Consider the following 15,172-nt stretch of genomic DNA (forward strand, 5'->3'; position numbering starts at 1 on the left):
CGGCGGCGCCGCCCGGCCGCGGCCGCTCGCACCATGAGCGCCGGAGCCGCGCCGAGCCCGGACCTGCGGCCGGGCGGGGCGGGAGCCGCCGGGGGGGGCGGGACGAGGGGCGGCCCCGGGAACGGCCCCGGGAACGGCTCCGGCAGCGGCACCCCCCCCGCCCCGGGACGCCCCCCCCCCCCCCCCTCCCCCGCGGGGTGCCCGCCTCTGCCCGGTGGCAGCGGGCACCCCGGAGCGGGCACCGGGGTCCTGGGCAGCGAGTTCCTGGGCACCGAATCAGTCCCTGGGCACCAAACGGATCAGTACCTGGGCACCAAATCGATCAATGCTTGGGCACCAAGTTCCTGGGCACCCAATGCTTGGGTACCAAATAAATGTCTGGGCTTCAAATAAATCAATCCCCGGGCACCAAATAGCTGGGCACCAAATCAATCCCCGGGCACCAAGTACCTGGGCACCCAATACTAGGGAACCAAATCAATACCTGGGCATTAAATAAATCAATACCTGGGCACCAAATCGATCAATACCTGGGCACCAAATCGATCAATACTTGGGCACCAAGTACCTGGGCACCGAATCAATACCTGGGCACCAAATCAATCAATACCTGGGTACCAAATACTTGGGCACCAAATAAATCAATATCTGGGCACCAAATAAATAAACAGCTGGGCGCCAAATCGATCAATACCTGGGCTCCAAGTTCCTGGGCACCCAGTACTTGGGAACCAAACAAATATCTGGGCATCAAATAAGTCAATACCTGGGCACCGAATCAATACCTGGGCACCAGACAGCCAGGCACCAAAAAAATAAATCCCTGGGCACCAAGTAGCTGGGCGCCAAATAAATACCCAGGCACCAAATCAATACACGGGCACCAAGTACATGGGCACCAAATAAATACCCGGGCACCAAATAAATAAATACCTGGGCACCAAATACCCCGGCATCGTGCACCCAGGGGAGCTCGGAGGGGCACAGCGCAGCCGGAGGCTCCTTGGGTGCTCAGAGAGGGGGGGGCGCTGGGATTTTGGGGGAGCCCCGAGTGTTTTGTCTCAGCACCAGGAATAACCTGGGAAAATGAAACCAACTGCGCCAGCAGCCCCTCCAAAGTTTGCCTGCTCTGCCAAGCAGGACGGAGGCTGCCCAATAATTAATTAAAGCTGGCTGCACCCTACAATCCTCTCCTCACCCCCCCCCCCCCCCGTGCACCCCTGTGCAAAATTGGAAGCCCTGCGTGGGGCACCCCATGGCGGTGGTGGAGCCGTGGGGGCTCAGCCCAGCCCCGCTCTGGCCGGAGCTGCTCGGGTGTCTCAGCGGCAGCAGAGGCTGCTGAACCCCCCCCCAGGAGCCCCCTAACTTGCCATGGGGCGGCTCAGGGGGGCTGCACGCTCTCTCCCCCCTCCCCCCTATTTTATTAGGGTCACTGGGGGGGCGGACGTGCCGTGTCCCACGAGGCAGCTGAGCGCGAACGCGAGGGTCGCACGCCCTTAAAATAACCCACCGCGAGACACGGGGGGGGGAGGTGGGGACAACCAACAACCCCCAAAACCACCCAAACGGCTTTATTTCCGTGCCAAGCCAGATTTCGCAGGGCCCCTTCCCGTCGCACGCCTCCCCCAAAACCAGAGGGGCCGCGCTCCCCAGGGACCCCGTGGCATGGCGGGGGTGACCACGCGGCATCCGCGGGGCGGTGGGCAAGGGTCCGGGGGCCCAGGCCGGGTGGGCTCGGTGGCGGAGGGCTGCCACGCGGGGTGGGGCTCCCCGGGGGGTAAGCTCGGTTGTGCGGGGTAAGGAAAAACCCCGCCTGTAGAACCAGCGCCACGCAGCCAATAAGCGCGGCGGCCGGAGTGGAGTGATCCTGCATCACGGCGCGGGGCCCGCGATTACATCATGTCGGTCCGCCGGGATCCGCCGGCGGGGCCACGTGGTGCTGCCCGAGTCGCTGGGACGCTCTCCTTCCCCGGCACGGGGCCGGGGGGAAACCGCAAGGATGAGACGGGAAACGAGCCGGACCCGCCACGGCGGGCGCTGGGCAGCCGGCCGGACGGGCTCGAGTGGCCACGTTGGGCTCGCGTGGCCGCTTCGGGCTCGTGTGGCCACTCCGGGCTCATGTGGCTGCATCGGGCTCGTGGGGCTGCATCGGGCTCGTGGGGCTGCATCGGGCTCGTGTGGCTGCATCGGGCTTGTATGGCCACTTTGGGCTTGTGGCCACAACAGGCTCATGGCCACATCGGGCTCATGGCCACTCTGGGCTCGTGCGGCCACTTTGTGCCCGTGACCACCTCGGGCTCGCAGGGCCACTTTGGGCTCGCAGCACCGGGGCTGCCCCCAGCACCCCGACCCCACGGCCCCTCGGGCAGCTGGCACCCGCCGCCCCCAACCACTCCTGGCCCTCGGCGCCCCCCGTGCCCCGGGGTTGCTGCGCTCCGGCAGAGCGCGGCGTTAAGCCCTAGCGCGTGCTGCCAGCAGATCCAAAGCCTCTCCCTCGCTACCTGTGCCTGCTGTGGCAGCCGCCCCCCCCCCGCGGGCACGCAGCCATGCTTGTCCTCCTCCCCGGGCACCCACCTGGGCCCCTGCTGGAGGCAGAGGAAGATTTTGGGGTCTGGGGACCTCTGCCCCACGCACAAGGGGGGCAGCACACCCGTCCGGTGCCCACGCCAGGGCACGGCGCTGCAGGTTTGCACCCGGAGCTTTTTCTGTGATTTCTGCTCCATCGGGGCACTGGCGGCTGAGCACCTCCCTGAGCTGTGCGCCCACCAGGACATTTCTGACACAGGCACGAGCTCAGCACCACGGTAAACAAGCCGGGGCAGAGCTGGATTTAAGGCATGCTGATCCCCAGCTACAAGGAGGGGAAAGATTTCCAAGCTGTTCCACACACCCCTTCCCCAAAACAGCTTTTAAGGCACAGAGCATTGGTTTGGATCTTTGGGCGCGGGACAGAGGGCACCGTCCTGACGAACTGCTTCGTTTCTCTTCGGCTGAAGCAACGCCCCCTCTCCAGGGCTTTTCGGTGGCTCCTCTTTGCTTCCCCCTGCCCATTGCAGCCACCTTCACAAACGAGGATGTGGGGAGCAAATTCCTGGCCCGTGAGTCAGGAGAAGCAGCCCATTGCTTGGGCTGGGAACCTCGGGGCACCGCAGCGCCCAGCAGCTCGTCACCAGCCGCTTTCTAGGTCACCAAAGGCTGGCGATCCCAAGTCACCCCCCCGAGGGCCATCGGGGCACCCCGGGCACAAGGGCTGTCACCCACCCGCGTGCCCTTCTCCGGCGAAGACACCCGAGAGACAGAGAGCGCATCGTCCGGTCACACGAGTAGTGCGTTTATTGGAGTATCTCACATGCAGGAACCAAAGTAGAGATGATTTCTGGAACAAGTTAAACGACGGCGGATTAATACAGGTGTATCTCCCGTAAGTGAACACTTGCTACGTGAATACAGCAACGCTTTAGTGTTGGGTTTCTTCGCTTTTTTTTTTTTTTTTTTCGCGTTTTGTTTCTCTTTACACAGTCAATCTCTTTAAGTAGTTACGTCCCCCTTCTCTCCCTACCCCGTTCCCAAACAAAAAAATATCCAGTATCTTCAGTAAATAAATATTATCCACTTTTATCTGGAAAGCCTACAGCTGTAATATACAGAGAAGCTATTACACAGGTTACATTTGTAGGGCTAACGACAGCTCATAATACCATGTACAGAACGAGGAGCTCGTACTCATAAAAACACAGAGCAGGGGGAAGGTGGGCGCACGTTTACTGTGGGCTCAGGAGGACCGGAGCTCGGCGGGGCCCCAAATCCAGCTGGCTCCCAGCAAAACGCATCCCCACCTCTCTCCCGGACAGAGCAGCGGGGACGCCGGGGCTGGGAGCCTGCTCCAGAGGCTGCATTTTGGGGTGAAGGGTGCTGGCGGACACCAGCATCGCCTCCGAGGACGCGGCTGGGGATCCCCGCCTCCTCGCCTCCGCCGGCGGGCAGGGGCTGTGGGTGCCCCAGCAGCTGAAGGGTTACCTCCAAGACGCCTACAAATCCGCTCGCTGATTGCCTGCTTCAGTATTTCCATAAAAATATCTGTCCTGAGCTGGGTTTTTTTTTTCCAGGGTAGGCTCGGCAAGCCTTGTGGTTAGCACGGAGGAGGTAAACAATGACTGGGCTGGATGAGGCTGGCCCGGGGATGGAGATAGCGCAAGCGGCGCTCCGCAGGGCTTCCCAGCAGCCACAACGAGACCTCACCACGCCTGGGATGGAAGAGACCGCTGGAAATGCTGCTGGGTCTGCTCTCCCGGCTCCTGAGAGCAGGGGAGCGCGGAGAGAGAGGAGCAGGAGCAGGATGGGTCCTGCTCCTGCTCACGGGAGGGGGGCGAACGCCCCTGCCCCGGCCGAACCCACCGCCCGGGTCTGTTCTTCCACCACTGGAGGGAAACATCTCGCCACCGCAGCCAGCTCTGCAGTCCTCCATTTAGAAGTGGAGACGGTCAGTGGATCCCTTAAAAAAAAGCTGGAGGCGGTCAAATGAACAGAACCCTCCATAAAATCCCTCTCCAGCTTGGGAGCACAGAACCAGCCCCGACCAGGGCAGGGCTGAATTACCAGCACGTTTCTGACAGCGGTGGTGATAACGGGAAGGGGACGGGCACGGCGGGGGCTACGCGAGGGTCCCAGTATGGACCAGTCTCCCCACTTAGGCTGTTCCCTTTCAAAGACACCAGGCCACATTTTTACGAGTTCTCCTATGAGCCTCACCTAACCGCCCTAAATGTCTGTACAGCACGTTGTTAGCTACTACACCTGCCGAAGAAGCAGCTGAAACCTACACGTAACAATTAAAAAAACCCCAAAGGATGCATTTAAATAGAAAGCATTCATTTCTTACACCTCGGCACACGAAGGGTTAACAGAAGAGGTTAAAAACACACCGGAAAGGAAATATATTGACAAAATAAATATTTTAACCTAGAATATGGTACGATTAGAACTGACAAAGGACCCCGGTAATAATTTAGTGTCGTTAGCAAGCTGTGACCCCCAGAAGCTCCGTCCCTCATCTCGCTCACACCACGGCCACGCACGGCCCCTGCCCACTTGCACAGAGGAAGCATTTAGGGTGAAAGCAAAGGAAGAATAAATCACGGGTCAGTCTTCCGACGCGAAAAGCCCCTTCCCTTTTCCCCCAGTTTCCACCAGGCAGGTTACTCGCGGACCACACGAGGACGGGGAAGGTGGGGGATCCTGATACAGGATATTAGGGAGCTCGAGCGCAGCTCTCCCTTTGTTAAAGGAGGCTCAGGACAAACCCTTGGCTCCTCCACACGCTCCTTCCCTGCCATAATTCCCTCCGCTGCGTGCTGGGTGCTGTGGGAGCCAGCCTGGCCAGCCCTGGGGGCCTGCACCGGGCCCACCGAGGGTCCCCCCCAGCCCCCCGAGGGAGGCAGCCCCTGGGTGCTGTCCTATTCGAGCACAGCGCCAGCACCCCCATGAGCAGGGCCCCAGCTTTCCAGCAGGTGACACGGGGCATCGGGGGGGCTACAAGCGCCGAAGGGTCCCTTGAGCAGTGCCAGCGCGTGCCGCACATCTCCCCTCAGCCCCAGCCCTCTTCTTTCATTTGTTTTCCTCCCCGGCCACAGGGAGCAGGCAGTCACCGACAGCTCCGCGAGCTCTTTCAGAAAGGGACCGGCTTCCCTTTGCACCAACAACTCGAGGTTGGGACAGGCTTAGCAGGAGGCAGAAGCAGGGTTCCCAGCTCCCGTCTTTGCGTAGGGCTGGGGGAAGAAGGGGCAGCAAATCCGCAGCGGTGGGACTCCAAGGGGCTCCGGTGACAGCCCCGCTGATATTCTTGCCACTCGGCATCATTCGGCAACGTTCCACGCTTGAGCAATGCGATTATCTCCCTGGGCTTGGCAGGGAAGCTGGATTAACATGCTCAGAATCACCTGATGCGGCCATTTACAGGGTCAATGTGTTTCAAGGATTTAGAAGCGAAAACACACTCCTAAAACACCCACGGAGCTTTTCTGCATCGACAGGAATACCAACAATTCATTCTGCGCTGGCAAGGCTGCTCAGGCGATCACCAGACACTGTCTGAAATCAAATCAGCGCCACAGCAGAAGTTTCCTTGGGTTTCTGGAGCTCGGGGCCACAGCTGACGCGCTGCAGAAAGGCAGGGTCTGGCAGGAGCTGGCTGCGGGGTGTCTGGCACCCGGCACCTGAGCGTCGGGCTCACCTTGTGTTAGAGAGCGAGGGCAGCACGGGAGAGCAGCAGGGCACGCCTGCCGCTAACTGAGGCTGTCCTGGCACTTTCCTTTAGCCACAGAGAGGAAAAAAATAGAGGGAAACCCTCTGCAGGCTCACACAGCGGGGCTTGGCGATGCGGAGGGCGAGCCAGCAAGCGGGGAGAAGAGGCAGCGCGGTCCCCAAGCTATCTCCATCCTTACACCGATTTTCCTTGGCCGCTTGCAAGCCATGCAGGGGGCTACAGAGCAGCAGGGGGGGCAAGGCAGAGCCGGGGTGGGGGGCAAGGCAGGCAGGGCAGGACAGAAGGGAGGATGGCAGGGACAGCAGAGAGGGACAGCCGGCCTGGGGTGGCCTGGAAATCCTGCACCAAACAACTCTTCCCTCCAAAGCTGGAGCTGACAGCCCTCAGCCCGTCAGTGCTGCAAGCCGGCCACGGGGGACAAGGCTTTATGCGTCACAAGCCACCGAGCGCGGCGTGCCTCGGAGAGTTTGTTACGAGCTGAACTACCCGTGCCCAGATAAAAGCCTCTATCGCTTTCACATCAGCTGTCTGCAGCACGGCTTCTTGGTCTAGAAGAAGCGCCGGAGCCAGCTCGGCACGCAGCAGCGTCCCGGGCAGCCCGGCCATGCCAAGTCGGAGCAAGGCGGCTGCTTGCCTAAGAGCCAGCGCCCCAGGGAAGGGGGCTGCGGAGCACAGCGCTGCCTGCACCGGCGTTCCTCAGGTAAGCTGCCCCTCTGCCAGGGCAGCAGATGCTCCCTGCCGCACGGCATTGGGCTCTCGCTTTGATCCTGCGGTCTCGTGCCACTGGCTTCCTACCAAGGAACACGCTTGGGGGTGCAGGGAGGGCTGGAGCCGCCGGCGAGGTGGGCGCACGGGGAGGAATCCCCCCGGGAAGAGCAGTCCCCCAGGAGCTGGGAGTGATAAAGGGGCAGGGGCTGCAAAGGACGCTCCGGAAACTATTAGGATTACATCTAGCATGGCCACAAGTGTCCAACGCTGTCTCAGGCCCTAAAGGAAATGAGTTGTTCCACCTCCAGCACGGCCACGGCCAGTCCCTCCACGCATAACCATTTCCACCAGCATTCTCTCACGAGCCTCTGTAGGGTTCTCCTCTCCTCATCACAGCCAAGAAGCAGCAGGTCCGTCCCACCAGGCACGGCAGGGAAGCCAGGAACCTCGGTTCCCACCCAGCCCGTGAGCAAAGCCCCATCCGTCTGCACGGATGCTATTTACAACAGCCGAGACAAACGCAGAGCTCTGCAGCCACTGAAGAAGGGATCTAAGGTAAGGAAAAAATAACCTAGCTATTTTAAAAAGGCAACCACGCTAGAAAAAAAAATCCTCCTGTGCGAATGCTCTCCCAAAGAGCAAAATGCTTCATGCGCTAACGTTACGGCATCCATTCAGCTCGGCGCTTTTCATTCTTGTCAACTGCCAGAGCGACTGGACAGGGCCAACAGACTGCTTTCAAATTAGAGCCAGCCCAGATAAAACACAAGGAAAAAAATACCCTGTGAGATTAAGAATATGAAGCGTCGCACAAAGTGGGGAGAAGCGACCACCATATGGTACCAGGAGATGTGTGAGTGGGAGAGTAAAGGATTTTAACTTGTGAAGCACATGTTGAAAGGGGAACAGTTGTTCCTTGCTGTCGAATCCGACACGAAAGCCAATACATTAACATTTTATCTAAAAATAAAGACACACTCCCTCTGAACATTCCAGCTCAGTCAATTACATGCTGATCGACAGAGCAGTCTACTTGGCAGGACCTGCCTACAGAAGAGGATGATCCCTACATAAATTGAAGGGCAAGGCTGCTCTCTCCCCTCTGGGCTTTTGTTTCAACACAGTGTGACGTACTCATGCATTCGAAAGAGGTTTTCAGCATCAAGAGCTGGTTTTGTGCAGCCGGGATAGGAAGGAGGGGATTAAGCAAGTGCTGGAAAATCGTGGTCTGGCAGGAAGAGCGTCGGACTTAAATAGAAAGAGTCAGCTTGTGGGGATGGGTTGTTTGAGACAGAGAGGGAGGAGAAGGAGAAGCGATCTGTGAAACCGGGGGCGAAGGGCTCGCTGTTAGCCGAGTGCTGCGAGAGGACGAGGTGGCCGGACGGCAACTTTCTCCTGCAGAGCCCAGGGGTGGCAGAGCAAATCCTCACAGTGCAAAGAGGGCGTCCTCCGAGCGCTCCTGCTTTTTCCTGCTCGAAGGGTTTGTCGGCGGGGTGGGGGCTTCCAGGGGCGGGGACGGCAGGTTGGGAACCATCTCGGCCGCTTTGGCTCGCTCTTCTAAAAATTTGTCAAATTCTGCAATGCAAAAAAAAAAGAAGGAAGGCAGGTAAGAAGTGGGGCTGTGCGTTTAGCCCCCAGGACAGAGGTTGGCAGGGTCCGAAATCCCAGTGCCTGGTGTCCCACCAGGCTGTGATTGCAGGAAGGGGCACGGACGGCCTCTGAGCCACCCCAGCTCAGGCAGCAGGGGGGATCAAAACCCACACCAGGCGATCAGTGGAGGCAGGAGCAGGTAAACCTCCTTCCAAAGGGCCAAGCAGCTCGGACATGCACCCTACCAGCACAAATACAGCGCGCAGCCAAGGGAGATGGCAGGAAAGCGCGTACAGCAGGGAGGGCTCTTCAATAAACACCAACTTTTTCCTCTGAAACGCTCCTCCTGCCTTTCCGAGCACAGAGAAGCATTCGCTGGGGAACAGCAGGCTGGGGGAAGCCGGCATCTCAGCAGGGATCAGAGCAGATCATTCAGTCCGGACATTAACAGGGCATGGCTCACGGCCACGGGCATCTCTGCTTACCTTCGCTGGTCACTCCTTCTTCCAGCTCATCTCCCTTCTGCAATTGGAACAAAAAGGCGTGTGAACACACAGGCAGAGCCTCACCCCCGCTGTCACCCCTCGTACCCGTTAAACGCAACCGGAAGGCTTCCACCACTCACTTCCACACGCTAACTGCTGAGCAAGTAGGGGAAATAGGGGAAATTGCAGGGCCCTCACACCAGGCCAGTGGTGAGCGACACATCGCCGAGTTCAGAGCTAAAGGAGCAGCACCAGAGATGCCTCTGAAGGTTGCTGGTGGCAGCCGGCTGCCAACCGTTCCCTGTTGGAGCTGAGCGGCAGCCCAGAGCTGCTTCCACTTCACACTGAAGGCCCGGTCCAAACCTGGGCTGCACGAGGCAGAAAGCACTGCCACACGCCCCTTTAAAAGGCCTGCGGCGTGCTTTCAAATCAAATGTGCTTTTAGCTGGCAAAGGACACGTGCCACAAAATAGCTTAGGGTTCTTCCTGCGGGGGTTCGTTTTAGATCCCCTACAAAAACACGGAGGTTTTCTGGTGCCCACGCTGCACACAGACGAGACCAGGCCGGTCTGGAGGAAGGACAGGGCCGGGCAGCTGTCCTGTGAGGTACAAAGGCTGCGATGCTGTGGGGCCAGCACGTTTCTACCAGCTGTGTGCACTTCAACATGGGAATTTCCAACAGTTCTTCAAGGAGGAAATTAAGCCTAAGGAGGTGGCATCCTTGTCAAGCTGTTAGGACGCTAAAAATGGGCTAAACCACCTTTTAGATGCCTCAATTGCACCTGCTTTGAAACAGAAAAGTGTCTGTCCGTGCATGGGCTTTCCCACCAGGAGAGTGTGAGCACACTGACCGGCCTCACAAGAGTGTTTAATGCCTGAGAACCAAACGTCACCTAGCATCTAAAAGCTTTCTACGGTCCAGAGGTTCCCCAGGGTACCCGCAGCAGCCACTGCCTCGCAGGCACATGTAGTTTTCTCCAGCGCACCCCAAAAGGGTGAAGAAATAACTACAGATCACCTAACCTCCGGTTTGCTCTTTTTAAGCAAGGCTGTCTAGGGCAGAACAGATGTACGGAGCTCCCTCGGTACCTCTCCACAGCATTATATCTTCTGATAAATTAATTTAACCGGGCCAAAGCCCCCAGCTCTGCCCCGCAGGAGGCTGGGCAGGCAAAGCCCATACTGGAGGAGAGCTGCGGGAGCAGGGAGCTGCCTCTGCAGTAAGGAGCACCAGGAGGAGGTGTTCCTGATGGGCACGGTGACCACAAAGGAACACTTTGGTTCGCTTACAGCATGTCTAAAAGAACAGTCTGAACTGCAACCCCCCACCCGGCCCCAAAGTGCTCTCGGTTAATTTGAGTCAGGTGCTTGCATCAAAAAAAAAAAAAAAAACCTGAATAAATGCGTACTGGCTGTGCCACCGCCTAACCCGAGTGTGTACTGGCACAGCAAAACAAACTCCAGACAGAAAGAAAAGCTACTTATGTCTTTGGTTTGTTTGTTTAATAATTACCAGACATTAATCTTTTGGGAGAAACTGGAAGTTATAAACATTGGAGAGACGTTGTTATAAATTTTTATTATTATTATTATTATTGTTGTTGTTGTGATGATGAAACACATCAAGATTTCCTGCTCACGTATTTAACAAAAGCGTCTTGATTTGAAAGGAATCTAGGCCCTGATGCAACATCTCCTAAGAGCATGCCTAGAAGCAAACACGTACTTGGGTAGCTTTAAACACGTGTTTTAAGTTTGGTGGGGAACACAGGTAAACTTCAACACATGTTTAAATGCTTCCCTCTGCAGGGAGCAGAAACACGATTTCTGGAATGCCGTCGTGTGTGATGTTAGCATGGAGAAGTGAAAACAAAGTAAGTCAGAAAAAAATGTGTTGAATTGCTGAACACAGCCCTATCGCCCCCTGCTTATATACGCCCCCCCGAAAGGAAATAAGCTACGTGATTTGGAATTTTCACTGCTTCCTGTTATGAGAAACACCAGTAACTGCAACGCATCAAAAATCATCTAATTATCATGTGAAAAATGAAAATATAAAGAGTCTCACCAAGTCGGTACTGAGCCACTCCTCAATGTCATCCATGACAGAGGACTGTGCAACAGGGATCTAGGGAGTGCAGCGAGAGAACAGCAAGGCAGGCAAAAACCAAAACACATCCACAATCATGGCCACAGAGCGATGGAAAATGCCAGAAAGGAGATTAAAAAAAAACAAAACAAAAACAGAGATGTAACGTGCTGGAAAAAAAAAAGGCAACAAAATATAAATGGCATTTCAAATAAAGAAACACTTGGAAAGGAACTTATGAACAACAAGGCTAAAAAAAAACAAGAGAAAGATTATGAGGAATGACGTGACTGGATGCCAGCAAGATGGGTAAACTTCTCGACCACATATTAAAACCATCAGGACGGACTGATGATTCTAATCTTGATCGTGAAAAGCTTTTCAGGGTAGAATACTGGATATCAGTTAGGTTTTTAAATGTTAAATTTACACCTTTTTTTCTTATATTTTTTTTAATGGGTATTAGGCACAATGAGGGGTTAGCAAAAAGAGGGGCTCAAAGCCTTCTGGCACCACTCGTATGAAAGCAATTTCACTTTTTCTGGAGGTGGAGGCGGCCCAAGCCTCAGACAAACAGCGATGTTTCCCTCCGGATCCTCCTCCCACCGCACCACGGAGGGCTTGGCGAGCCTTGGCACAGCACCTTATGGAAACCTGTCCCGGCCCTGCTCCTCTCCAAAGGCAGCCCTAGGGGAAGCAGTGGGTCTGAGCCTGTGCCAGCACACGGCGGTGTCCCCAGGGTGCAGAGAGGAGGAGGACGGGACAGCAGCTCTGCACGCAGAGCTCCCGGCTCCTGCTGCTCCCGGCTCCTGCCCCTTTGCACCGTGCAGTGCTGCACCCAGCCTGGCTGGAGCACACCCACCAGGCTCCCACCACCGATAACTCAACAAAAAGGCCCAAAGGCTGGCCTGTCCTGCTGCGATAACACCGCTAACCACGTGCTGTGTGCCGGGGGAGCCGGCACGGTGTGCTGGGCGCTGCGGCGCAGCCGTGGCACAAAGCGCTGCGGGCGGCTGGGGCAGCGAGGGGAAATGACTGAAGTCAGACGTACGGTTTCCTGATGAACTACACTGCTTCAATACAACGGAGGGCTGTGGAAGGAGTAAACAGGAAAGCACCACAACGGAGCTCGTAAGGACAACCTGACGAACACTCGAGAAGCAGTGGCAGGCGTGCAGGTTGCAGGCCAGGGCACGGCAGGCGAGCAGCGGGGCTGGCAGGCGAGAGACCCTGGCAGTGCTGGAGAGGCTTCCCTAGGACGAAAAGGTGGCAGGGGCTGGCCACAGCTTTGCCTGGAGGCTTTCTGGGAAAGAAGAGCTGACAGAGGCTTTGCAGGTGGATCCAGTGGGAGCTGCAGCTTTCCCAGGGACTTGTAGGGGAGGCAGACAGACAGACACTGACTTAGAGGCAGCGATTTGTCATTTTGCCTTGCTTTCGGCTACTACGTGAAGATCCAAAACAGAAAATCTGTTCCTGCAGTTGGGTTTGGAACGGGGCAGGTTTAGGATAACTGCCCCTCTTTCATTTGTAATGGAGAGCTGAGTCGTGCACGTACGATGCTAGCACCATGTGTTGAAGCCGCTGCGAGCTGGCGCGGATGGCGAGTAACGAGAGGAGAGCTCTCAAGACATCTTCCAACGTGTTCCTTCCCAAGGACAAGTTACATCTTGTAGAACTGACTTGTTAGTTTAACAGCTTTTGGGAAACTGGCTTCAGAGATATGAAGCAATGAATTTATTCAGCCTACAGCAACCTAAAAGCTGCTGCAGAAGTTTCGCTGCTGTCTCTCTCCATTTCCTACCGCTGCCCGTGGTAAGTAATGCTTTGGGAGGCGTAGCCTGCAGAGCTGCTGGCTAGTTTGCAGCTCTGAAAGACACCTAGGTTTCTTTAGGGATATTACAAAATGTGTACGCCTTTTAATTTTTTTCTGTGAATAAAATAAGTGCAGCTGCTCTAGAAAGCACGGTGGTCCCTGTATCAGGAGGAGGAGGAATTCAAATCTCGGCTGTCCTGAAAACACACCAGATGACTGAGCAAGTAATGGATTCCCAGGAATCACAGGGCTCTTGAGTCTGCAGGAATCCTCCAAGAACAGCTCAGCAGTTTAGGTGGTTATGCTGCTGTGTTTTGTAAGATTAAAAATAAATAAATAAATGAAAAAAAAATCTACTTTCAGGCAGACCTACTTTATGCAACAAACAAACAAGAACCTTAGAAGTGTGGAAACACTTTGCACGGGTCACATATAAGAAGCACAGGGAGCTGTAAGATAAACATTTGAGCATGGCAGACATTTGCTATTCAGCACTGGCCTTTTAAAGAGCTTCCCCCCATCTTCCAGGAATTTCACCACAGTTACAGAAAAGCCAAGGCTCTGTATCTATCGCTCCTTCCATGCTCAAACTTCCAATTTCCTTTCCTCAGACTCTGAGCCCCATTTTCCCCATAAATCATGGGTTAAATATATCAGGTTTAATTTGTTCAAGAACAAAGTGGGGCAGGAGGGGGGGGACTCTCGAGAGCAACTGAAAGTTATAAAATGTTTTAACTACAACCTTGTACCATTTACGAAACTGACCACACACAGAATTTCACTTTTTGCCAGTCTGTTGTACACTTGGCAGGCCTCCCCTTTCCAGAAGTCCTAAACTGAAGAATGCGGAGGGGACTTTTGTTAAAGCTAATCCCCTAAAACACAACAGAAGCAAAGTGAAAATAAATTAGCTAGTTTACACATTCAAAAGACAACAATTTATGGGAACAAACAGCAGTGGCAGCCGCAGACTACATGGAAATGGGATAGTGTCCTGTTAATACTTTGATTATGCAAACATAGACGGTCTAGTGGAGCTCTCAGTCTTGGCAAGACAGCTCCCTAGATAGTCAGTGCTGGCTGCAAGAGCTGTTTTTATAAGAATATTGTGATTCCTTTTTTAAAAGTCTACACTCACTGTAAATGGAAATTAAGTCACAACATATTTTTGGGTGCTTTAACTAGCTTTAAATAAAAGATGGGCTCGTTGTTCAAATTCCTTTTTTTATTTAGTCTTTGGAAAATCCTACAAATGGGATCACTTCAAGAGGACTGAAAGGGAAATGGAAAAGGAGGGCCAGCAGAACAAAAGGGAGCTATCAATGCCTCAAGACCCACAGGAACCTGGGTTTCAGGCTCATACTCATGTAAGTTAGATTGTGTTGGTGTTTTCACTAGGAGCCAAAAGCCAAAGTATTGCCAATATATTTCCTCAGAAGTCATAAAATCCAATATTCTACCCTTAAAAAGACAGTTTAAGGTTATTATCATCACATTTTATTTCTATTAAAAATGATCCCACCGGAGAAAAGAAGCAGGTATGAAATGACAATTCAGGTCTCTAGGTGAGCTCATTAATGTTCTTAAAGTGTTTAACAAGGCTCATGCTAATTGTTGCTAGACTACTGTCTTGTAGGAGCTTCGTTAATTCCACTCCTTTCCAGATGTTTAACGAAGCTGACACCCGTACGGGGTTGGTTGGCTGCTACTCCCCCCCCCAGGTTAGCAGTAGCAAAGAAAGGGCTGTTATTCCTACAGCAGCAGAACTGGAGCAGCCTACTCCAGCTCACCCTGACAGCCCTGTGATCTATTTCAAGCTGTTGTGATCTTGAAATAGCTGCCTGGCCTCGATATTAGAACGCGCTTGGCTTTACATGTAGGGATGCAATTAGCCACTTGATTACTTGTAAGTATGTTTACACACCGCACGGATGGGGAAGGCAAGAGCTCAGGTGCAGCGTGTTCCCTACGCAGCCTGTTGTGCCTGTACAACAACCTGCCGAGCTGGATCCGATAGGCATGCCCGGACGGTGAGAGTCCTCATCCACGTGGGGGGGATCACACTTGTTGCAGTGTGCCGTAAAATCGAACGGCTTGGCAGGCAGAGAAGCCCGTGTCCTCGGCAGGACAAGGGAACGTTGCCTGCTCGCCTTCAAGAAGGAGAGGGGTCCTACCACACACAGAAGAAGCGAGATCTTCAGACGAATTCAAGCAATTTGGTCTCC

General features: G+C 54.9%; 1 protein-coding gene across 7 annotated transcripts in view; it reads right to left on the bottom strand.

Moving 5' to 3' along the window:
• Positions 1–3,310: 3,310 nt before the first annotated feature.
• Positions 3,311–15,172, bottom strand: part of TOM1L2 (target of myb1 like 2 membrane trafficking protein) — a 66,314-nt gene continuing 54,452 nt past the window's right edge. For 5 of the 7 annotated variants that reach the window (XM_040574745.1, XM_040574746.1, XM_040574744.1 and 2 more), the window contains 3 exons: positions 11,114–11,173; positions 9,046–9,082; positions 3,311–8,545 (listed from right to left, as the gene is read on the bottom strand). In XM_040574745.1, coding sequence (XP_040430679.1) covers positions 8,397–8,545; positions 9,046–9,082; positions 11,114–11,173 — 246 coding nt within the window. In that variant the 3' untranslated portion in view covers positions 3,311–8,396. The other 2 variants (XM_040574749.1, XM_040574750.1) reach the window with 2 other exon arrangements.

Source organism: Cygnus olor, chromosome 15, assembly GCF_009769625.2.
Source record: "Cygnus olor isolate bCygOlo1 chromosome 15, bCygOlo1.pri.v2, whole genome shotgun sequence".
Classification (NCBI taxonomy): Eukaryota; Metazoa; Chordata; class Aves; order Anseriformes; family Anatidae; genus Cygnus; species Cygnus olor.